The following is a 23,853-nucleotide window of genomic DNA, read 5'->3' as shown; positions in this document are numbered from 1 at the left end:
GCTAGCACTGCTGGGGGGGGTTTAAACTAACTTGGCAGGGGGATGGGGTACAGAGTGGAGCTATAGTAGGGGGTGATTTACAGCCAAATACAGAGGGAAAAACAAGTCAGCTGGGAAGGCAAAGCAAATATGTGAAGGCAAAAGAGAATATGGCAGGGCTGGAAGGCATTTATTTTAATGCAAGGAGTCTTGCAAATAAGGTGGATGAACTGAAGTTGTTGTTGAACACATGGGAGTACGATATTGTTGCTATCACGGAGACATGGTTGAGGGAGGGTCAGGACTGGCAGCTCAATATTCCGGGGTATAGAATCTTCAGGCGAGACAGAGGGGGGTGTAAAAGGGGAGGGGGTGTTGCAATATTAATTAAGGAGTCAATTACTGCTGTAAGGAGGGATGATATATTAGCGGGTTCCTCTAATGAGGCCATATGGGTAGAACTTAAAAACAAAAAGGGGGCAAGCACTTTGCTGGGAGTGTACTATAGGCCCCCAAACAGTCAGGGGGAGATAGAGGAACAGATATGTAGGCAAATCTCAGAAAAGTGCGAAAATAATAGGGTAATAATAGTGGGGGATTTCAACTTCCCCAATATAAATTGGGACAGTCAGAGTGTGAAAGGCTTAGAGGGTGCAGAATTCTTAAAGTGCATCCAGGAGAGCTTTTTGAGCCAACATGTAGAAAGTCCTACAAGAGAGGGGGCGGTACTGGACCTAATTCTGGGGAATGTAGCCGGGCAAGTGGTGGAAGTGTCAGTAGGAGAGCATTTTGGCGACAGTGACCACAATTCGGTGAGATTTAAGGTGGTCATGGAAAAAGACAAAGACGGCCCGGAAATAAGGGTTCTAAATTGGGGGAAGGCCGATTTTAATATGATAAGGCAGGATCTGGCCAAATTGGACTGGGAGCAGCTACTTATAGGAAAATCCGCATCAAAACAGTGGGAGACTTTCAGAAGGGAAATAGAGAGAGTACAACGCCAACATGTTCCTGTAAAGGTCAAGGGTGGGACCAACAAGCAAAGGGAACCTTGGATGACAAGGGATATACAAAAATGCATTAGAAATAAAAGGGGGGCTTTTGGCAGTTACAAAAGACTAAAGACGGAAGAAGCCCTAGAGGAGTATAAAAAATGCAGGGGCATACTTAAAAAAGAAATTAGGAGGGCGAGGAGGGGCCATGAAATAACACTGGCGAGCAAAATAAAGGAAAATCCTAAGATGTTTTATAAGTATATTAAGGGCAAGAGGATAACCAGGGAAAGGGTAGGGCCCATTAGGGACCAAAGTGGCAATCTGTGTGTAGAGCCAGATGATGTAGGCGGGGTTTTAAATAAATTTTTTGCATCTGTGTTCACTATGGAGAAAGACGATGCAGACATAGAAATCGGGCAAGGGGGCTGTGACATACTTGAACATATTAGCATCGAGAGGGAGGAGGTGCTAGCGGTTTTAGCAGGCCAAAAAGTGGATAAATCCCCAGGCCCAGACGAGATGTATCCCAGGCTGCTGTGGGAGGCAAAGGAGGAGATTGCAGGGGCTCTGACACAAATTTTCAGAACCTCTCTGGCCACAGGGGATGTACCAGAGGACTGGAGAACAGCTAACGTAGTACCATTATTCAAGAAGGGTAGCAGGGATAAACCAGGGAATTACAGGCCAGTGAGCCTAACATCTGTGGTAGGGAAATTATTGGAAAAAATTCTGAGGGACAAAATTAGTCTCCACTTGGAGAGGCAAGGATTAATCGGGGATAGTCAGCATGGCTTTGTCAAGGGTAAATCATGTCTGACAAATCTGATTGAATTTTTCGAGGGGGTGTCTAGGGGGGTGGATGAGGGAAATGCTGTGGATGTGGTTTACATGGACTTCAGTAAAGCTTTTGACAAAGTCCCGCATAGGAGACTGGTCAAGAAGGTAAGAGCCCATGGGATCCAGGGTGCCTTGGCGCGTTGGATCATAAACTGGCTGAGTGGCAGGAGGCAGAGGGTGATGGTCGAAGGTTGCTTTTGTGACTGGAAGCCTGTGTCCAGTGGGGTACCTCAGGGATCGGTGCTGGGTCCCTTGTTGTTTGTGATCTACATAAATGATTTGGATGAGAATGTAAAAGGTATGATCAGTAAGTTCGCAGATGACACGAAAATTGGTGGGGTGGTAAATTGTGAGGAGGAAAGCCTCAGGCTACAGGACGATATAAACGGGTTGGTCAGATGGGCGGAAAAGTGGCAAATGGAATTTAACCCTGAAAAGTGCGAGGTGATGCATTTTGGACGGACAAATAAGGCAAGGGAATACACAATGAGTGGTAGGACCCTAGGAAGTACAGAGGGTCAGAGGGACCTTGGTGTACATGTACATAGATCCCTGAAGGCAGCGGAACAGGTAGATAAGGTGGTTAAAAAGGCATATGGGATACTTGCCTTCATTAGCCGAGGCATAGAATATAAGAGCAGGGAGGTGATGATGGAGCTGTACAAAACGCTGGTGAGGCCACAGCTGGAGTACTGTGTGCAGTTCTGGTCGCCTCACTATAGGAAGGATGTGATTGCTTTGGAGAGGGTGCAGAGAAGATTCACCAGGATGTTACCTGGGATGGAGCGCCTCAGCTATGAAGAGAGGCTGGACAGGCTGGGGTTGTTTTCCTTGGAGCAAAGAAGGCTGAGGGGGGACCTGATTGAGGTGTACAAAATGATGAGGGGCATAGATAGGGTAGACAAAGAGGAACTTTTCCCTCTAGTAGGGGGGTCAATAACAAGGGGGCATAGATTCAGGGTAAGGGGCAGGAGATTTAGAGGGGATTTGAGGAGGAACTTTTTCACCCAGAGGGTGGTTGGAATGTGGAACTCAATGCCTGAAAGGGTGGTAGAGGCAGGAACCCTCACAACATTCAAGAAGCATTTGGATGAGCACTTGAAATGCCATTGCATACAAGGCTATGGACCAAATGCTGGAAAATGGGATTAGACTGGACAGGGATGGATGGGCGGCGCAGACACGATGGGCCGAAGGGCCTCTTTCTGTGCTGTAAAACTCTATGACTCTATGAGAGTTCAGGAGCGGCACGGGGGAGTGGTCTGAAGCGGCAGCAGGGCTCTGAAAACATGTGCAACCTCAGAAAAGAAAGTGGCCAAAGCTGCATTAGGAGCCCAGATAGATGAAGCAGCCGATCACCCAGAAAAGAAAGCAACTGATTAAAAGATGTTGCACGTGTGCGCCTCGTCTGAACCAGGCTATGCCTGTGCTGCTTGGACTATAGCAAAGCCCAGGTGAACAACTGAATCTCCAACCAAGTGCTCCAAATTGAGTCTCAGGTTCCTGAAGCAGGAACACACCTCCCTCAGAAAATGTTTTCCAGGGATTTACAAAACTGTGCAAGCAGCTCTCAAGAGCAAGAATTAACATTTATATTTTGATCGTGTTTGTAATGGGTTTTATATTATAAATATAATTTATTCTGGTAAATTTTCATGCAGCTTAAAAGTCAAAATATCACCTCAAGCCAACTTCACAAAATGATGTGGGATTTAATTGGTTGGTTCTTACTGCTTTTTGGGAGTGGTAGTTTTCCGGAAAAAAACTGAGCAAATATTTTTGATTCATTCATATTTAGTCAATCAGATATTTGATTGGTAATAACAGATTTCAGTTATCATGCAAGTCAATCATTAATTTTTGCCCCACAGGCATGTGATACCCTGAGGGTTTTGAGATTTAGTGCATTCAAGGTGCGACACAACAGATGTCCGGTGGGCACAGAAATGATGATATTAGGAAGAACTTTTGTACTGGTATACTAATATAATAATCTGCTATTGTAGGCAATGGAAACAAAACCATGAGGGACATGGGATGTTACAGTGGGAGAGTTAGGGAATGAGACGGGTAAACATACTAAATGGATTTTTCTCATCCTTGACTTTCTTTTAATGCTGCTAATGGTTGGGAATATTAGCTTGAAAGAGTTGCTGAATGAGGCAGCATGATAAACTTGTACCAATGTACACATGAAGTGACTCAAATTGTTAAAACATCATTGGTAAGTAACTGTATTTCTATTGATATTTATTCAGCTTCTTCACATGGTTGGACTCCGATTCCTTCAAGCCTAATTCCCACACTGGTGTTTAGTGCCACTATTTAAACAAAAAAATTATAAAATCAATAGGCACTAAGCAAACGTTAAGTTACCCATTATTCTTTCCGACAGTACTTTTTTTTTTCCAAAAAGGCACTGCAGCTGTGAGCTTTCTTACTATAGTCAGCTTCTGTGATGCATCTAACTTGGTCTCTGTAAAATCTGATCCTTTAATCAGGAATATTACCGAGTAGGTAAGCACTCTTCTGATTCCTGGCAAATTTGGAGAGATGGGGGAAGATGATTGAGGCCAGTGTCACTGCTGGCCTGAAGAAGTTCATGCAGCAGCATGTGTTATTTCGAAAGATCACAAAGTGTAGCTTTGGATGAGAAAGGTCCATTCAGGCCATCAAGCCTAATTATTCCACATACCCCCAATCAAAGACTCTGTTTCTGTATTTAATTGCCTGAGGGAGTGTTTTACACAAGTACTCTGATCATCACAGATCATTGAGCATAGTTCCAGAATATTCATCGATTTCCACTTCTCGAAAATAAAGATCGGCCAATTAAGCAAAACCGATCAACAGTGGGACAATAATTGCTGGCTGAGAAACTATTCCTTCCTTATTGAACGTGCTTCTCAGTCGTGTCTGTGTTAACTTAAATCAATTAAAGATGGGACCTGTACCAAATTCCATTTTCATCATTGAGTGCGTTGCAATAGAATGCAGAAAACTGGTTTAAATTAAATTTATAATTTATTTAAATTAAATTAAAATTCTTTACCAGAGAGTGGTGCGAATGTAGAATTTGCTACCACATGGAGTAGTCAAGACGAATAGCATAGATGCATTTAGGGGGAAGCTAGATATGTACACGAGGGAGAAAGGCCCTTGGGACGTTTTACTACGTTAAAGGCGCTATATAAATGCAAGCTGTTTTTGTTGTTGAATAGAAGGATATGCTGATAGGGTTAGCTGAAGCAAGATGGGAGGAGGCTCGTGTGGAGCATAAACTCCGGCATAGACCCGTTGGGCTGAATGGCCTATTTCTGTGGTGTAAATTCTATGTAAATAGGACCTAGATATCTGACAGGAACTGAACAAACACCATCAATTGAAAATGTCTGCACCTATCAGCAGAGTAAGGGAAGCTGACTGTATAATCTCTCCAACTGTATATAGTTACTGCCAGCACTCACCCATTTTCCCATCCTCCACAAACAGCACACTGAGTGGAATTAGACAGCTGAAGTAGAAGACGTCAATGTTGTTTTTCACTGCCACCTGAAATAACAATAAGACCAGGTTAACCTTACTGGAAAGACTGAATACTTTATTAAAGCAGACCAAAGTCACGGTGAATAACTCGCTTCTCAGACTTAACCCAAGGCACGTTAATTTTCTACCGACATTCAATACTTTCAACTTTGACAGCAATGCTGCTTTCAGCAAGAGAGGTAATGTATACGAGCTACACACAAGAAAAATCAGCCTCCTGTGGGTAGATTTTCCATTCTTCTTGCGCCAGATTATCCTTCAGCAGTTCCACAACCTTGCTGTTGGATGAATTATGGGTCTACATTCCTGCTTGGCTTCTGTAACCTCACCTGCTTAATATCTCAGCTACCAGAAAGATACCACTACATAGTTCTATTTGGAGAAGAACAGGGGAATTCTCTCCTTGTCCTGACCAACATTTATCCCTCAACCAACAGCCAAAAACAGATTATCTGGTCATCATCACATTGCTGCTTGTGGGACCTTGCTGTATGCAAAATTGGCTGCCACGTTGCCTACATTACAACAGTGACTACACTTCAAAAGTACTTCATTAGCTGTAATGTGCTTTGGGACGTCCTGAGGTCATGAAAGGCGCTATAGAAATGCACGTTCTTACCATTACACAAAGCCCAACTAACAACTGAAAATACAGAAGGCATGTTGGTAGACAGATTTAAATCACCAAGAATTCTAAAATGAGACATTTGACCATTTCACCAGTGGTAGCATGCATGCGTTTTTCTAGAACTCCCCTCACAATTCCCCAATCTCCCTTAATCTCCAAAGAATTTGAACACGTTGTCGCCTCCCAAATCTGTGCTCATCTTTCCTGCGACTCCATGTTTGACTCTTTCTAATCAAGTTTCCACCCTGAAACAGTCCTTGCCAAAGTCACAAATTATATCCTTTCTGATCGTGACAATGGTGCATTTTCCCTCCTCATGCAGTCTTTGGCACGGTCCACCATATCATCCTCCTCCAACGCCTCTACTCTGTTGTCCAGCTCTGTGGGACTGCCTTTGCTTGGTTGCACGCTTAACTATCCAATTGTAGTTTGAGCGCCTCCAGCAATGGCTTCTCTCCTCGCCCCGCAATATGATGCCCCTTGGCAACATCATCCGAAGACATGGGGTCAGCTTCCACATGTACGCCGACAGCACTCAGCTCTACTTCCCCACCGCTTCTCTCGATTTTTCCATTACCTCTGTGCTGGCAGACTGCCTGTTCGACAGAGTCCTGGATGAGCCCCAATTTTCTCAAGTTAAACATTGGGAAGACCAAAGCCATCGTCTTTGGTCCCAACCTCAAACTCTGTACCGTTGCCACTGATTCCTTCTCCTTCCTCAGTCACTATCTCAGTTGAACCAGACAATTTGCAACCTTGGTATCCGATATAATCCCCAACCTGAGCTTCTGACCCAATATCCTCTCCATCACAAAGACCACCTACTTCAACCTCCGTAACATCAACGCTTTTGTCCCTGCCTTAACCCACCTACTGTTGAAACCCTCAACCATGCCTTTGTCACCTCCAGACTCGACTATTCCAATCACACGGCCAGTCTCCAATGCTTCAGATGCACCTAAAACTCTGCAACCCATATCCTTTCCTGCACCAAGTCCTGCTCACCCATCACTCCTTTCGATCACCCCTCCTAGTATCTCCTTCTCTGGCTAGGTTTCCTTTTTTGTTTAATTACGCCGCGGGATGTTTTGCGACATGAAAGGCGTTATATAAATGCAAGTTGTTGTTGACAACCAAGCCAATTGGAAAGCAACAAAGGGAAATTAGATAGTTCCCCTGAGGGAGAAAACTAGGGGAGGGGAGAGGAGGAAACAATCTCCCCAAAATCATTGCATACATTCATTAGTAGTCATCTGAAATGTGACTGGCAAAATACTCAAGGCAGGGAGCCCGTTCTGCCTGGAATGGTGATTATTTCATGTTGCAGGATAAACTGAAAGGTGGAGGTGGGGGAGGGGGGGGGGGAAGACAGTTAAGGAGTCACAAAAAGCTCCATTATAAAAGCTGTTAAAAACACTGAAGATTTGCTTCATGTTTTTGTGATTAAATTCACACACTACTTAAGGATGTTCGACAGTGGGCCAATGAAGAACCAAATGCAGAGAAAATCAGCTGCAAACGGCAAGGAAAATAATCATACGACACAAGAACAAGCTATCTTAAACATTACTGAGGTAACAGCCTCAGCGTAAAAATAATCTGATTTAAAATGAATACAATTGATTTGTTTCCCTTTTTCTGGAACGAGATTGCAGGTATTTTTACAACACTAGTGAAATGGATTTCACTGAAGCTGCATCACTCAATTGGAACCCGAATCGTAGTTTATTCTCATATGCCATAATTAGTTTATAGTTTGTATGGTCCCTTGCAGGTTGCTTTTCACAGGCAACCATCTGTAACCAATACAAATCAATGATGTAGTTCATGGAAGAGTTTATAATACATAGTGATATCTGTATTTCTGACAAGAACCATATCCATTACTAATAATCCTTTATGGTCTGAAGGGCTATCTTTCACCATTTTTGTGGTAACCCTTATTATAACCCTATAAGCAGTGAGAGGATGAGGGGACAAGGAAAAAATACATGGAGGAAGAAAATGGAAATAAAGAGGCAAATAAGACAGAAGAGTGCAGAGAAAAATGGAACGATCCACTGCAAAGAAAGTGTGTATGGGAAAGTGAGATCTTGAGGCAGCCTCACAAGCAAAAAAATTTGCATTTACATGGTGCCTTTCATGACCAAAGCGCTTTACAGCCAATGAAGTACTTCTGAAGTGCAGTCGCTGTAGGAAACATCGGCAGCCATTGCGTGCATAGCAAGGTCCCACAAACAGCAATGAAATATATGACCAGATAATGGGCCAGAACTTCAGGTCCCCACAGGTGAGTATGCGCTGGGTACTCACGCGTAGGCCCAACGAAAGTGCCGGTTTCGTGCATGCACTGCGCATGCGCGGAAAACCGGAACTTCCGTTCCCTTAAAGGAAGGGGTTCACAGGTTGAACGCATGCGCCGGAGAGGCAGCGCGTGCGCCTGGAACTTCCATTTTTTTTGCAGGTTTCTCCGGGAGGGTAAGTCTCCAGCAGCTACGCTTATAAAAAGCAGTCGCAAGGCCTGCTTTTAACAAGGTAACTGGTGAATTAAGTAAAATTAAAACATTTTTTCCACAGGTTTATTATTTTTAAATACTTTAAAGAAAGGTAAGTTTATTTTTAGCCCCGTTAGAAACTGTAATTCATTTTTTCAAAAATTTAAATTGTTTAAAATGGTTATTTTATGTAATAATAGTTGTTTTAAAAATGTGAATTTAAAAAAAATTTATCTGACATTTTAGTTATGTTTTGGGGCTGAATTGTATACATAGATTTGACAGGCCTTCCTGTCAAATCTATGAATACAGATTCCCTGCTCCGATTGGCTCTCCATGGCCCACGTGATCCCAGGGGACGCTTCTGTAGTGTCCGTGTGTAGATAAAGACACTGAAGACAGGAGTTGGTTCATAGGTATTGATGCGCTATCAATTCTAATAAAAGGCTGAGCAGAGTTCAGAACGACAGGCTTTTATTAACTACTGAATTGCACTTCAGACAGATCAGGACTATGCCTCTAGTGGACGACCGAATGCCAGGGGCTGCCATGCGGCCGCTCTTATACTCGGTAGCCCAGGGGCGGAGTCAGCTGAGGCATAGTCAGGCACAACAGTGAAACAAGAGTGAACGACAACAACAACAACAGTGAACGCAGTGAACCAGTGGTTTACCACATTCACCCCTCGTTTAAAATTAAGTCCGGCGGGGTGAAGTGTATCAAAAGTTCGAGTAGGCGAGTCTGTCGGGCGGCCTCGTTTGCCGTCGAGATCTTCGTGGCGACGGTTGCGATGGTACAACTTCCCACGACGCGTCTTGAGCGGGGTCCAGCACCGGCGTATCGTCCCCTTTGGTGTTGGGTGGGCGAGTGGGCTCCGGCTGGTCCTGGGGGCGCGGCATGCCGTCTACTGGGGTGGAATGGACAGGGGTGAGAATTGGGTCTACTGAATTTTGGGCCGTGTCGGAGGGGGTCGTGGTGGGGGGCAATGGTGGCCGGTCAGTGGACCCCGAGGGTGCCAGATCTCTAATGGAGACTGTATCCTCCCGCCCGTCCGGGTATGCCACGTAGGCGTACTGGGGGTTGGCATGGAGGAGGTGAACCTTCTCTACCAGGGGAGCCGTTTTGTGGGACCTTACATGCTTCCTCAGCAGGACGGGCCCTGGGGACGTCAGCCAGTGTGGTAGTGAGTTACCAGATGTGGACCTCCGGGGAAAAACAAACATTCGCTCATGGGGGGTTGCGTTGGTGGCTGTACACAGCAGTGACCGGATGGAGTGGAGCGCATCGGGTAGGACATCCTGCCAACGGGAGGTCGGAAGGCCCCTAGATTTTAAGGCTAGGAGGGCCGCCTTCCAGACCGTCGCGTTCTCTCTTTCAACCTGTCCGTTCCCCCGGGGGTTGTAGCTGGTGGTCCGGCTTGAGGCAATACCTCTCATGAGCAGGTACTGATGGAGTTCGTCGCTCATGAAGGACGAGCCCCGGTCACTATGAATATAGCTGGGAAAACCGAACAGAGCAAAGAGGTTGTGCAGGCATTTAATGACCGTAGCGGTGGTCATGTCCGGGCAGGGGATGGCAAAAGGGAAACGGGAGTACTCATCAACTATGTTGAGGAAGTACACATTGCGGTCAGAGGAGGGGAGGGGCCCTTTAAAGTCGATACTCAGGCGCTCAAAAGGGCGGGTGGCCTTGATCAGGTTTGCTCTGTCAGGCCTATAGAAGCGCGGCTTGCACTCTGCACAGACTGGGCAGCTCCTGGTCATGGTCCTGACCTCCTCGATGGAGTAAGGCAGGTTGCGGCCCTTAATGAAATGGAAGAACCTGGTGACCCCCGGGTGGCAGAGGTCGTTGTGGAGGCCCCGTAGTCTATCGATCTGCGCGGTGGCGCATGTGCCTCGCGATAGAGCGTCTGAGGGTTCGTTGAGTTTCCCTGGCCGGTACAAGATGTCGTAATTGTAGGTGGAAAGTTCGATTCTCCACCTCAAAATCTTGTCATTTTTGATTTTACCCCTCTGCTCGTTGTTGAACATGAAAGCAACTGAACGCTGGTCAGTAAGCAGGGTAAATCGTTTTCCAGCCAGGTAGTGCCGCCAGTGGCGCACCGCCTCCACAATGGCCTGGGCCTCTTTTTCCACAGAGGAGTGTCTGAGTTCGGAGCCCTGGAGGGTTCGTGAAAAGAAGGCCACGGGTCTTCCCGCCTGGTTAAGGGTAGCGGCCAGGGCAAAGTCGGATGCATCGCTCTCCACCTGGAAGGGGATGGACTCGTCTACCGAGTGCATGGTGGCCTTGGCAATGTCATCTTTTATACGGTGAAAGGCTAAGCGGGCCTCCGCCGTCAGGGGGAAGGAAGTGGACTTGATAAGTGGACGGGCTTTGTCCGCATAATGAGGGACCCACTGGGCGTAATAGGAAAAGAAGCCCAGGCACCTTTTGAGGGCCTTGAGACAGTGGGGCAGGGGAAGTTCCATCAACGGGCGCATCCGGTCAGGGTCAGGACTGATGACTCCGTGTTTCACCACGCAACCAAGGATAGCGAGGCGGGCTGTGCGGAATATGCACTTTTCCTTGTTGTACGTGAGGTTTAGGAGTTGGGCCGTGCGGAGGAACTTATCAAGATTGGCGTCATGGTCCTGCAGGTCATGGCCGCAGATGGTCACGTTGTCCAGGTAGGGAAACGTGGCCTGTAACGCATTCTCGTCGACCATCCGGTCCATCTCCCTCTGGAAGACGGAGACACCGTTGGTGACGCCAAAAGGAACCCTGAGGAAGTGAAAAAGGCGGCCGTTTGCCTCGAAAGCTGTGTACTGGCGGTCCTCAGGGCGGATAGGGATTTGGTGGTATGCTGCCTTGAGGTCAATGGTCGAGAAAACGCGGTATTGCGCTATCTTATTAACCATGTCGGCTATGCGGGGGAGGGGGTATGCGTCCAACTGGGTGTACTTGTTGATAGTCTGGCTGTAGTCGATGACTAGGCGCTGCTTGTTGCCAGTCTTAACGACTACCACCTGGGCTCGCCAGGGGCTGGTACTATCCTCAATAATCCCCTCTTTCAGGAGCCGCGTCACCTCAGATCTTATGAAGGATCTGTCCCCGGTGCTGTATCGCCTGCTCTTTGTGGCGATAGGCTTGCAGTCGCGGGTGAGGTTGGCGAACAGGGGGGGGGGGGGGGTGTGATTTTGAGGGTGGAGAGACTACAGGTGGGGCGCGGCGGGCAATTTAAAAACTGCTGGTTGCAGACAGTGAGCGGGGGAAGAGGTCCACCGTATGTCAAGGTGACACTCTTAAAGTGACAATGAAAGTCCAACCCCAGTAGAACGGCAGCGCAGAGATGTGGCAGGACGAATAGCTTTACATTTTTATATACGGAGCCCTTCACCGAGAGGGTCACTACGCAGTAGCCGCCGACGTCTGCTGAGTGGGATTTCGAGGCCATGGCGATCCGATGGCACGTTGGCCGGGCCGAGAGGGAATAGCGCCGTACTGTATCAGGGTGTATGAAGCTCTCCGTGCTCCCGGAATCAAAAAGGCAAGTTGTGGCGCGGTCATTTACCTGGATGTCCATCGTGGACCTGGCTAGCTGATGGGGTCTGGATTGATCCAGCGTGATGGAGGCCGCTGTGGAGTCGGTAGCGTCGCTGTAGAACCCCGGTGAGGCGGCAGTGGGTGAGTCGGGGGCCCGTTGGCAGAATGGCGGACAAGATGGCGGCGTCGGAGAGGAAGGACAAAATGGCGGCGCCCATGACGATCCCGATCCCCACGAGGCTGGAGGGAGGCAAGATGGCCGCTCCCACGAATCGCACGCGGCGCTGCTGGAGGTAGGGGTCTTCTGACTTCTGCAGACGCCAGCGTAGTGTCCCTTCTTACCGCAGGCAGAGCAGACCGCGTTTTTCGCAGGGCAGCGCGCCCTGGGGTGTTTGGTTTGGCCACAGAAATAACATTTCTGGCTCGGGCGGGACATCGCTGCAGCAGTTGAGGCCAGGGCCCGTGGCGGCGCCGCGTCCCAAGGTGGCGGCGGCTGCGGCATCCATGAGGCGGCCGTGCGGTCCGGGGAGTAGGCCTCCATGTTCCGGTGGGCTACGTCCAACGAGAGGGTGAGTGAAATCGCCTTCTTCAGGTCGAGCTCGCTACTTTCCAGCAGTCGCTGCCGTGTGTGAGTGGACCTGAGGCCCGCCACGAGGGCGTCCCGGATGAGCTCCTCCGTATGTTCCGTGGCTGTTACTTGCTTGCATTCGCAGGCTCGGCCGAGTTCCTTCAGCGCCCGTATGTATGCTTCTGTGGGTTCCCCGGGCTGTTGTTTGCGAGACCCCAGGAGATGTCTTGCGTAAACATAGTTGACCGGGCGTGCGTATTGCTCCTTCAAGATGTCGATAGCCCCCTGGTAGCTCGTAGCGTCCCGGATAAGGGCAAAAGCTCGGTGGTTTACTTTAGAGTTCAGCACCCTGAGCTTGTCGGCATCGGCGGCGACGGTCTCGCCGGATGCAGTCAGAAAGGACTCAAAACAGTGCAGCCAATGCGAGAACTTAGCAGTCGAGTCCGGTTCTTGCGGGTCGAGTTCCAGGCACTTGATCTTAAGAATCTGCAGCATCGTTTTTTTTTTTTTCCAGTAGTTAATAAAATTGATGCGCTATCAATTCTAATAAAAGGCTGAGCAGAGTTCAGAACGACAGGCTTTTATTAACTACTGAATTGCACTTCAGACAGATCAGGACTATGCCTCTAGTGGACGACCGAATGCCAGGGGCTGCCATGCAGCCGCTCTTATACTCGGTAGCCCAGGGGCGGAGTCAGCTGAGGCATAGTCAGGCACAACAGTGAAACAAGAGTGAACGACAACAACAACAACAACAGTGAACGCAGTGAACTACAGTGGTTTACCACAGGTATTTACTAAGCAAGTCTGGGGGGGGTTTCTAAAGGATATACACAATACACAGGCTTATATAGCCCAAGTGGCAATTACCAGCATTACGCACACCTGGGGCTCTTAAAGGCACATACACCACAATTGCTCCCCTTCTAGCTAACTAGTACATCATATTTTAAGTAATTATTAATTACATGTTATATGCAAAATAATATACATTGCTGTATTAATTAATTATAAGTTAGTCTCTCAGGAGGCTTCCTGACTCGGTCCAGATAACGCCTCGGGGGTGTAGTAGTTTCTGGTGGTGTAGTAGGTTCTTCTGGCAAGGCTGATTCGGCTTCAAGGCCAGTGTCGGGTTCATCGGGCTCCAGTATCACCGGATCGGAGGTAGATATGGGTATCTCTACTTCATCGTTAGATGTATAGAGTGGTGGTGTAGGTTGTCCCTTTTCGGATGACTTGGTCAGCATGGCGCCTTATTATGCTGTCTCCGATGTCCACGGTATACATCAGTGGTCCTAATCGTGTGCAGATAGTTCCAGGCTGCCATTTCTCGGTACGGTAGTCCCGGGCCAAAACCGGTTGGCCTATCTGGAAGGCCCTAGTTGGCCTTTCATTCATGCCCTGAAACTGCCGGTTCTCCACGTCCCTTCGGATGTTGGGCTTGACCAAATCCAGCCGGCATCTTAGGTTTCTATTGTAGAACATCATAGCGGGAGTTTGGTTAGTAACCATATGCGTGGCATTCCTATATGCAAATAAGAAGTTATCCACCTTGTGCTGAAGTTTTATGTCTTCATTACCCATGGCCTTGATGGCCTTCTTGAAGGTCTGGACAAACCTTTCAGCCAATCCATTGGTGGCGGGATGGTATGGGGCGGACGTGTAGTGCTTTACCCCATTGTTCTTTAAGAACTTTCTGAATTCTTCGGACACAAATTGCGGTCCATTATCAGAACATATCTGCTCCAGCAGCCCATTCCTGGCAAATATGGTCCTTAATACTGTGATGGTTTTTTCCGTGGTGGTGGAGGACATCTTTATTACCTCCGGCCACTTGGAGTGTGCATCAACTGCGATTAAGAACATTGAGTCCATAAATGGACCAGCAAAGTCGATGTGCACCCTTTGCCAGGGAGATGAGGGCCACTCCCATGGATGTAGAGGGGCCTGTGGCGGAGCATTTTGGACCTTCTGGCATCCTAGGCAGCTCTTGGTCATGTCTTCGATGTCTCCATCGATACCTGGCCACCATACAAACGCCCTAGCTAGGTTCTTCATTTTCACTCCACCCAGATGCCCCTCGTGAAGCTCCTTTAGCACTTTATCCTGGAGTTTGGGTGGAATCACCACTCTGGATCCACACATCAAGGTTCCTCGGCACACTGACAGCTGTTCTCTTCTTTGCGAGAATGCTGGCAACAGTGGTTCGCCATGTGCTGGCCATCCCTTCACTGTTAAATCGTAGACCCGTGAGAGAGTAGGGTCATTTCTTGTCTCCCTTTCAATGGCAGAATTTGTCACCGGTAGACATTCCACTATGGTAGAGTGGAATATCTCTACTGGGTCTACTGTAGGTGCCTCTTCTATCGTTGGCAACGGTAGGCGTGATAAACCGTCAGCATTCCCATGCTGTTTTGACCCTTTGTATTCAATGTTGTATTGGTGTGCCCCTAGAAAAAGGGACCACCTCTGTAGTCTTTGTGCCGTCATAATGGGGACACCTTTTTTTAGGGTTGAATATGGAGATGAGGGGTTGATGGTCAGTCAGCAAGGTAAATTTTTGTCCGTGTAGGTAATGGTTGAATTTCTTCACTCCCCATACCAGGCTGAGTGCTTCCCTGTCTATCTGGGCATAGTTACGCTCAGCTGAGTTCAATGAGCGTGACGCAAAAGCTATCGGCCGTTCCGAGCCATCAGGGAATCTATGGGACAATACCGCTCCTATGCCATAAGGGGATGCATCGCACGCCAGTCTGATTGGTAGTGATGGGTTGTAATGAGCCAAAATTTTCTCGGATGTGATTAAGTCTTTACATTTATGGAAGGCACGTTTACAGTCTTCGTTCCATTTCCAAATCACTCCTGTCTGTAGAAGATCATTAAGAGGGTGTAGAATAGTTGATAAGTTCGGTAAAAATTTATGATAGAAATTTATTAATCCCAGGAATGACCTTAATTGTGAAACATTTTCAGGTGCTGGGGCTTTTATAACTGCTTCAATTTTTTCAGGTGACTTATGCAACCCTTCCTTATTAATTATGTGGCCACAATATGATATCTGATTTTGGAAAAATTCGCACTTGGGGCGATTTGCTCGTAGGCCCCGTTCTTTCAGCCTAGTGAGCACCTGCTCCAAATTGGCAAGGTGCTCGTTGTCGTTTTCTCCTGTTATAAGGATGTCGTCTAGGTAGCATTGAGTCCCCAGAATCCCTTGCAGGACTTGCTCCATAGCTCTTTGCCAGATAGCTGGAGCTGATGCTATTCCAAAAAACAGTCGATTGTACTGGTACAGGCCTTTGTGTGTGTTTATTGTGAGATACTTTTTAGAGGTCCCCTCAACCTCCATCTGTAGATATGCCTGTGCCAAGTCAATTTTTGTGAAACGTTTCCCTCCGGATAGTGAGGCGAAAATATCTTCTATCCTCGGAAGAGGATACTGTACCGTGTGAAGGACCGGGTTTACAGTCACCTTAAAGTCCCCACAGATGCGAATTTTTTTCTGTTCCTCAGAGTTATTTTTCAATGTTTTTTTCATGACTGGAACGATGGGTGTTGCCCATTCGCTCCAATCTATTTTGGATAATACGCCTGCCTTTTCCAAATTCTTCAGCTCTGCCTCGACTGCCGGACGTATTGCGTATGGCACCGGTCTTGCCTTAAAAAATTTTGGAATTGCTGTATCTTCCACTTTTATTGAGGCGGTGATGCCTTTCAAGGTTCCTAGTTTCTCTTGAAACACTTCTTTGGCGTTGGCCAAGATGTCTTTTAATCGTTCAGGTATGATGTCATCATTGTTTTTTTCCTTACTGGTCACCGTCAGTGCCTGAATGGAGTGCCAGTCTAAACGTATCTTCCTTATCCATTCACGTCCCAACAACGGTGGACCACCATGGCCAGCACATGGCGAACCACTGTTGCCAGCATTCTCGCAAAGAAGAGAACAGCTGTCAGTGTGCCGAGGAACCTTGATGTGTGGATCCAGAGTGGTGATTCCACCCAAACTCCAGGATAAAGTGCTAAAGGAGCTTCACGAGGGGCATCTGGGTGGAGTGATTAAATTTCGTAACAGCCCGTATGTCTTCGCGCCCATTAAGTTCAGAAGTACTGAAGCTTTTTTTTCAATGTTATTCCATTTGCAGTGCAATAAACCTCTACTCTTTCCACGTATGTGGTCCAATCTTCTATTTCGCCATCAAAAGCCTCAATATTACCAGATTTAGGCATTTCAGAAAAGATATGGCGCTTCCCGCACTTTTTTTTTTTCTTCTCTCTGTAGCAACGATATGGCGCTTCCCGCGCTTTCCCGCCGCTGCTACCGATAACAACGCTGTTTTACTGTGGTTTCCGTTTATTCACTGTTGGAGACTCGTTCCCGACGGAGGTCTAAACGCTGACCTGCTTGCCGCGCCGGCCGTCTCTCGAGTGCACCCTCCCAGTCCGTTATTGCTTGCCTCCGATTTCGCTGCCTGTCTCAGCTGTAGAGCCCGCCGCTGGAGCTCCAGCCTGACGCCCAGGAAGGATTAGCGCAGTACCTGTCACCAGCTTGGCCAGCTGGTGAAACCACAGTTTCCCTTACTTCCTTGAGTCTTCTGGACGCTGGAGGAATCGATGTCCTTGAGGTGCTGCCGAATTGCAGGTAAGTCCGTTTCCACTTCGTCACCACTGTAGTGTCCGTGTGTAGATAAAGACACTGAAGACAGGAGTTGGTTCATAGGTATTGACTAAGCAAGTCTGGGGGAGGGTTTCTAAAGGATATACACAATACACAGGCTTATATAGCCCAAGTGGCAATTACCGGCATTACGCACACCTGGGGCTCTTAAAGGCACATACACCACAATTGCTCTTAAAGGCACATACACCACAATTTCGAACTAACTGCGCCCCTGGGATACGCAAGCACTGCGCGCCGGCAGTTGGAGGAGGCCCAGGATCGGAATCCCATGCGGGCCCACAGCACAACGGCCAGCGCGCTAGGTAAGTGCAGGTCGGAGGCTTGCATCCGCGGGAAGCCTCCAACCTGAATTTCTGGGCCAATATGTTTTAGGTGTTCGTTGAGGGATAAATATTGGCCAGGACACCGGGGAGAACTCCCCTGCCCTTCTTCAAATACTGCCGTGGGATCTTTCTAGTCAACCCGAGAGGGAAGACGGGGTCTTAGTTTGATGTCTCATCTGAAAGATGCCACCTCCAACAGTGCCACACTCCCTCAGTACTGCACTAGAGTGTCAACCTAGATTTTGTGCTCAAGTCTCTGGAGTGGGACTTGAACCCACAATCTTCTGACTCAGAGGAGACAGTGCTACCCACTGAGCCATGGCTGACACTGGAGGCTGGTACGACTACACAATAAAATGTGTTTACAGACATAAGGACATATATTTTTAACTGTATTTTCTAAAAGGAATGATGTAGGAAGATTCCCTCTGTGCACTACATTTGATGTTGGCACACATGGCCATAAAGGACATCTCCCAACTCGCATCTACCGAGACCAAGTCCATTTGATTAAAATTCTAATTAAACTTGTTAAATTATTCATGTTACAAGCAATTGCCCAACAAGTGACAGCGTAAGACATGTGTATTAAAAAATAATGATGAGATTATTGTGCAAATGTTATGCGGCTTTCTACACATTAATTCATAATATTGGACAATTAGTATTTACAAAAAGATTTACTCAGTGTTTGCTTTGTTCTTCGAATGCTATGCATCCGCCACGCACTGTAGGCGTATAGCTTAACTTAATAGCTTCTGTGAAAAACTCGACACTGAGCACGCACGACATTACAAATAGACAGTACCACACAGGCTCTGTCACATCATCTAAAGCCCGAGGATCTGCACCACTGAATCATACGCCATCATTTTGATCTGAAACTAAAACTGATCTCTAATGGCTGCTCCGAAATATGATACCCCTACAGTGCCTGGGATGGGTAGGTGGGAGTAGGGTGCGTGGTGGATATATATTATTTGAAAAACGAAAGTGACTAATTACACAGAACAATTTAGGAATTTGCAGTAATTATTAGTTTCCTGTGGTGCAAAAAGCCAAGACAAGTAGTTGCTAAGCAGTGGATGGCTAAATGGAAGTAGTCGATCACTATTCATTTTCCATAGGGTCATAACAAAGTAGTACAAATTTAGAAGGGGTAGGAGCCACAACACTAGCTGTCAGGAATGATCTGCCAAAGGCATCGTCATGTACTGCTAATTAATCCAAACAGCAAAGATAACTAAATGTGTGAGGGTTGTTTCATGTGGCAGCGTCATGTATGCTATCAACTGGAACGTGATGGAGATGCCCAGGAGGTAATCATGGAATGGATGGCCCTTAATTTGCTCAGGCTTTTTCCCTGTATGATGATAGCAGTGTACAATGTACTTGCACCTCCGTTTAGTGTTCCTGCTGGTTTCACTCAGATGAATGCAGTCCAACAACTCCTCTCCACCCATCACCCCCTCAAACAGACAGAGCCACATCCTGCCTCTATCATAGAATCATAGAATAGTACAGCACAGAAGGAGGCCATTCAGCCCATCGAGTCTGCCTCCATGACTGGAACTATGCTTAGCCCTGCATTTTTTCATAAATGATTTTAGAGACTGCATAAAGAATTTTCCCGTAGATTCTACAGCACAGAAACAGGCAATTCGGCCCAACTGGTCTATGCCAGTGTTTATCCCCCACACAAGCCTTCTCCCATCCTTCTTCATCTTACCCTATCAGCATATCCTATTCCTTCTCCCTCATGTGCTTATCCAGCTTCCCCTTAAATGCATCTATTTTATTCACCTCAACTAATCGCTGTGGCAGCGAGTTCCACATTCTTACCACTCCTTCGGTAAAGATACACACAGTATTTGATGCTTGCAGCCTTCATGTGTAGAAAAAAGGTCTGCCCAGTCAGCACTAGCAGTATAGCAGAAGGCAATTCCATTTAAGCCTCCTGCATTGTTTTGGATGCTAAGCATGAATCGCCAGGTCAGTCGTGGGTAAAGTAACTGCACTGTGAGATATTAACTCACGCAGACCAAAAGGGCCCTCGTCATTTCCAGTCTGTGCCAAGATAGCTCATCTCTGTAGAGGAGGTAGTTGAGGACTAGGATCAATCAATCACATCAGCCTGGAGATTGGGGGGTAGGAGATGAGGTAAGCATCTGCCCATGCCTCTGCTCACCACCTCCACCACAGTGGTGACAAAATGAGGAATTCAAGGGGAATGTGGTGGGGGGGGCGCACTGAATTTGAGCACAAGATTACAGCACATTTTTTGTACTCCAACAAACTTTGCCACCCTTCCACCTGTCACATTTAGAGCAGGATTAATATTCTTGGCCATTACTTTAATAGTTAAGTGGCCATCAAACCACTCGAGAAGTGCAAAATAGGTGTCAATACAGCAGAGTCCCGAGTAGCCAAATCTCTACTGGTAAAGCTGAAACAATCCTATAGTGCAGATCAAACTCTACTTTTAAAACTCCACATGATACATTTAAGGGGAAGCTAGATAAATACACGAGGGAGAAAGGAATGAAGGGTTAGGCTGATGGGATTAGATGATGAGGGGTGGGAGGAGGCTCTTGTGGAGCAGAAACACCGGCATGGACTAGTTGGGCCGAATGGCCTGTTTCTGTGCTGCATATTCTATGCAATTCTATGTAACTCACCCAGCAGAAACTGCAGTTAGCTTTTGTAATGGTTATTATTACAGTAAGTGGCAAGACTAACATACTGATTTCTAAAAGTGGAAAACATCCCAGTAAATTGCCAATCAAATCTCGACAGAATGGCGCTTTCAAAGATTTTGGGGGTTCTCTTTCGTGAATTGTAACATTGACCTATGACATTACATTACAAGTACATTCAGTGGATTCATTGATATGCAAGGTTTTGATTGACAACTTATTCTTGGTCAATAAAAACTCACTCAATTCACTAGACACATACTTGTGTATTGTGAAGTCTGTAATAAGTATGACTAAATATGCTTTATTCACCATAATTATAACAGATTACCAGAATAATGTTGCATTTTAGTTAATACTGCTTATTGCATATTTGATGAAGTTGTCAGTATAAGCAATAAATGATTACATACTTGCTACACTGGTGAAGTGCATGTTTCTTCCACAAAGGGATCCTTCTGCGGCTGCACGCCGTTTCCACTAAAATGGATAGGGCATATTCTAGTATGCAGTGTATTCTGGGTAGGGACATCCGCCATTAGGACCCAGAATCGTGGAACCAATCCTATTAAGATCGGGCTGGGAAGAGTCGCGTTTAGAGCAGGGAATTGATAAATTGAATTAATTACTAGAAGTTCCCTGACTGCACTTTCACGCTACTCTAACCACGAGAAGTGTAAGTGCACAGGCAAAAACTGCGAGTACGAAGTACTTTTCTCCCGGGTTGCCAGCAGCAGGGTTCAGGAGACCATTCCCGAAGAATTTTGACAAATCCAGGAGAGTTGGCAACCCTAATACTGATATAAAAAAGCTCGAGAACCACAATCTGTAACAATAAAGTTTGGGCAGTACTGATGTTCTGCACTAGATATCCCTAGCACACTTCGTAAAATACTGTATGAACTCACATTTACAAGGCATGCTAAGTACATCCAGGGTCAGATATTGCACCATTTGGCTCCTCCACTTTGATTTAAATTGAATACTCAACACATTCCCAGTTTCAAGAAGCTAGATTTTTCCCCCTTAAGGCAACAAAAGTTGTTGGGATACAATTCCTTGGGGGTACCAACACCCATCTGGATAGCTAACCCACGAGTCCATTCTGCATCTGGGAACCAAGACAGTGAGTTTTGTCAGGCTATTTGGCGAGGGCAGGCCTCAGAACCAAGCCTATTCCTCATTTGGCACGTGCACACCACACATGCACACTTTCCAGTAAAATATGTTACATAACAATCAGTAGTGGGAACTCTGGCTTACTTTCCCCCTCTTTCTTTTTCTCAGCGATAACTGCAGCACCTTTAACACTGTTCTGGCTTAAGACCGGCTAATTTAACAGTGAGGGGATCTAACTTGGTGTGTATGGGTTAGTGCTGGGGGGTAAGACTGAAATTTAAATAAAAATGTTAACTTTCCAATAAATGGATGCAAAAGTAAGTAAATCCAACATTTCGTTCCTTGCAAGCCATTTAATGAATAGAAATGTATTTGCTTTATTGACTTGGATGGAACAAGCCGTGATAATTTATTTCATTATTCAATCCCCACAGCCTGCTAGCGTATGAAAGTGCTAATCACAAAAACATTAACACTTGGATTGTCTTTTGACACCGATGTGCATCAGCGGCTGCTCATTGCCAGCTGGGTGCCATCGTAGACACTTCAATATCCTTGCTGCTTATTAATACCGTGCGACCTTTAAATCAAAACGAATAATGGCAAAGCTGCTGCTGCTATGAGATGTGGACAATCATTGTTTCTACATCCAAATGGCATCTGCAATTATCAAATAATTGTCTATTACAATTTAGGCTACCTGCGGTAAATATTAGTTTTTGGATGGTTGAATCCAACGCTTATTTGCACACTGCAATTTCATTACACAACTGTAATAATACAGCTGGTCTCAAAAGTACCTCAACAAAGCAAAAAAAGCTCCTGCAGAAACTGACATATATGTGCATTTATACATTATTAACAATGCAGACCTTTGTCACAAATACGAGTGACAGATATGGAAGATAACAACTTGCACCCGCTGAAAAGAGAACACTCACTCGTTCAGTAGTGCTAATACTAACTATCGGGGGTTACAGTGAACACATGGTGCACCAGGTGATAGATTTACAACTCTTTTTAATGCACAATGACATCAATTCACTTCATTTCTAGATCAGAAGCTGCACATTAATTGTTAGCATAAATGTCACAAAACAAAAGAAAATACACTCAGTAATGATTTAAATACAGCGAATTTAATCTGACTGAATGGATTGAAGCTGAAATTCTTTAGCTCTACGAATAGGGGCCCTTTCCTCTGGCAGATTCCTTGTTTTACATGCACTGGCATGAGTCTAGTTGGGACTTTTGTAAAAAAAAAATTAGATAGGTTCAAAGAGTTGTTACGGTTTGTGTTCTACCATGTGACCCTAGACTGACACGCTGCTTGACAGCGCTCTGGGCCCTCAGTCATGGCTCACCAAGTTGTAAGATGTCACCAGAGCTGCGATTCAGCAGTGCTCCCTTTTCTTCTCGCTGTCCAGGGAAAACAAAGCAAGGGAATAATACAAAAGGTTGTGTTCAGGAAAGCTGGAGGAGATAGAAGGAAGGAAAGCGATGTATTCTCACTTGTCAAGGACATAATGGGAGGGTAAAGAAAGAGATTCTACGCGATGCAGAAAGCTACTTAAACGACTTTGGCTGGACATTTTCATCACATTCAACAATGACATGGTTTGGAATTCAATACAGAGGACCAAATCCAAGTAAACATGTTTAAAAGGCCAACCTCAAGGAAATCAGGAAAAAGCTTATATAAATTGACTGGGAGTGGGATTGGATAATCCTGGACTAGGCAAAGCACTTACACTTCATAATCGCAGTTTATGAAGCCTAAACTCTGAATTTTGAACAGCCTGTACCTATTCTCTATATCCTTTTCTGATACTAACTTTTCTGGAATTCAGACCATTCTCGAGATATACGGTTCTATGAAGAAAGTAGCACGAAATGACAAAAGAATAACTACACTGTTAATATCAGCACACTCTGGCTCATGAAATGCTCTTCATTGACATCCTGTCTGCTTCCTATATTTACACAATCCCTTTCAGCTGGGCGTTTAACACAATAAACTTTCCTTCCCCCTCCCAGCTGGGGTCCTCATCAAGTCTACATTGGACTTAACGAGGACACCAGCAGGGAGGAACAGGAACAGGGCCAAACTACTGAAATCCCCCAGGACAGTTTACTATTTGAAATAGGGTCATCATTTACCAAATTCACCAGGTACAGTCATCTGTAACATGCTCAAAACTTTGCCTTCCAACTTCCACATAAACACCAGGCACAAGGCTAATTCGTGTGGTATTTGGATCACAATACAAAACAAAGACAATTCAATTTGCTGCCCATCATCACAGCAACTTCAATACAGATTGCAGTGTCTCACCTGAAGATTATTCAGCGGCTCCATTTTCATCACGGGGCCAATGGTATTCAGTGGTAACGAAATGTCAATGCTCTGATTTGGCATCAATGGAGTGTGAATTGGAAGTGGAGTTGTGGGGATCACGCCAAAGCTAGA

At 46.2% G+C, this 23,853-nt stretch overlaps 1 protein-coding gene across 1 annotated transcript in view; it reads right to left on the bottom strand.

Moving 5' to 3' along the window:
* Positions 1 to 23,853, bottom strand: part of ap2b1 (adaptor related protein complex 2 subunit beta 1) — a 253,409-nt gene that overhangs the window by 94,408 nt on the left and 135,148 nt on the right. Inside the window, exons 18-19 of the mRNA XM_085964236.1 lie at positions 23,719 to 23,848; positions 5,279 to 5,363 (exon numbers count right to left, since the gene is read on the bottom strand). Of these exons, the coding sequence (XP_085820362.1) occupies positions 5,279 to 5,363; positions 23,719 to 23,848 (215 nt within the window). The remainder of the gene's footprint in view (positions 1 to 5,278; positions 5,364 to 23,718; positions 23,849 to 23,853) is intronic.

This window comes from Somniosus microcephalus, chromosome 22 (genome assembly GCF_052327205.1).
Source record: "Somniosus microcephalus isolate GS21.2 chromosome 22, FLI_Smic_1.0, whole genome shotgun sequence".
Classification (NCBI taxonomy): domain Eukaryota; kingdom Metazoa; phylum Chordata; class Chondrichthyes; order Squaliformes; family Somniosidae; genus Somniosus; species Somniosus microcephalus.
The sequence above is the reverse complement of the archived record's forward strand: the minus strand, read 5'-3'. Positions and strand labels throughout refer to the sequence as shown.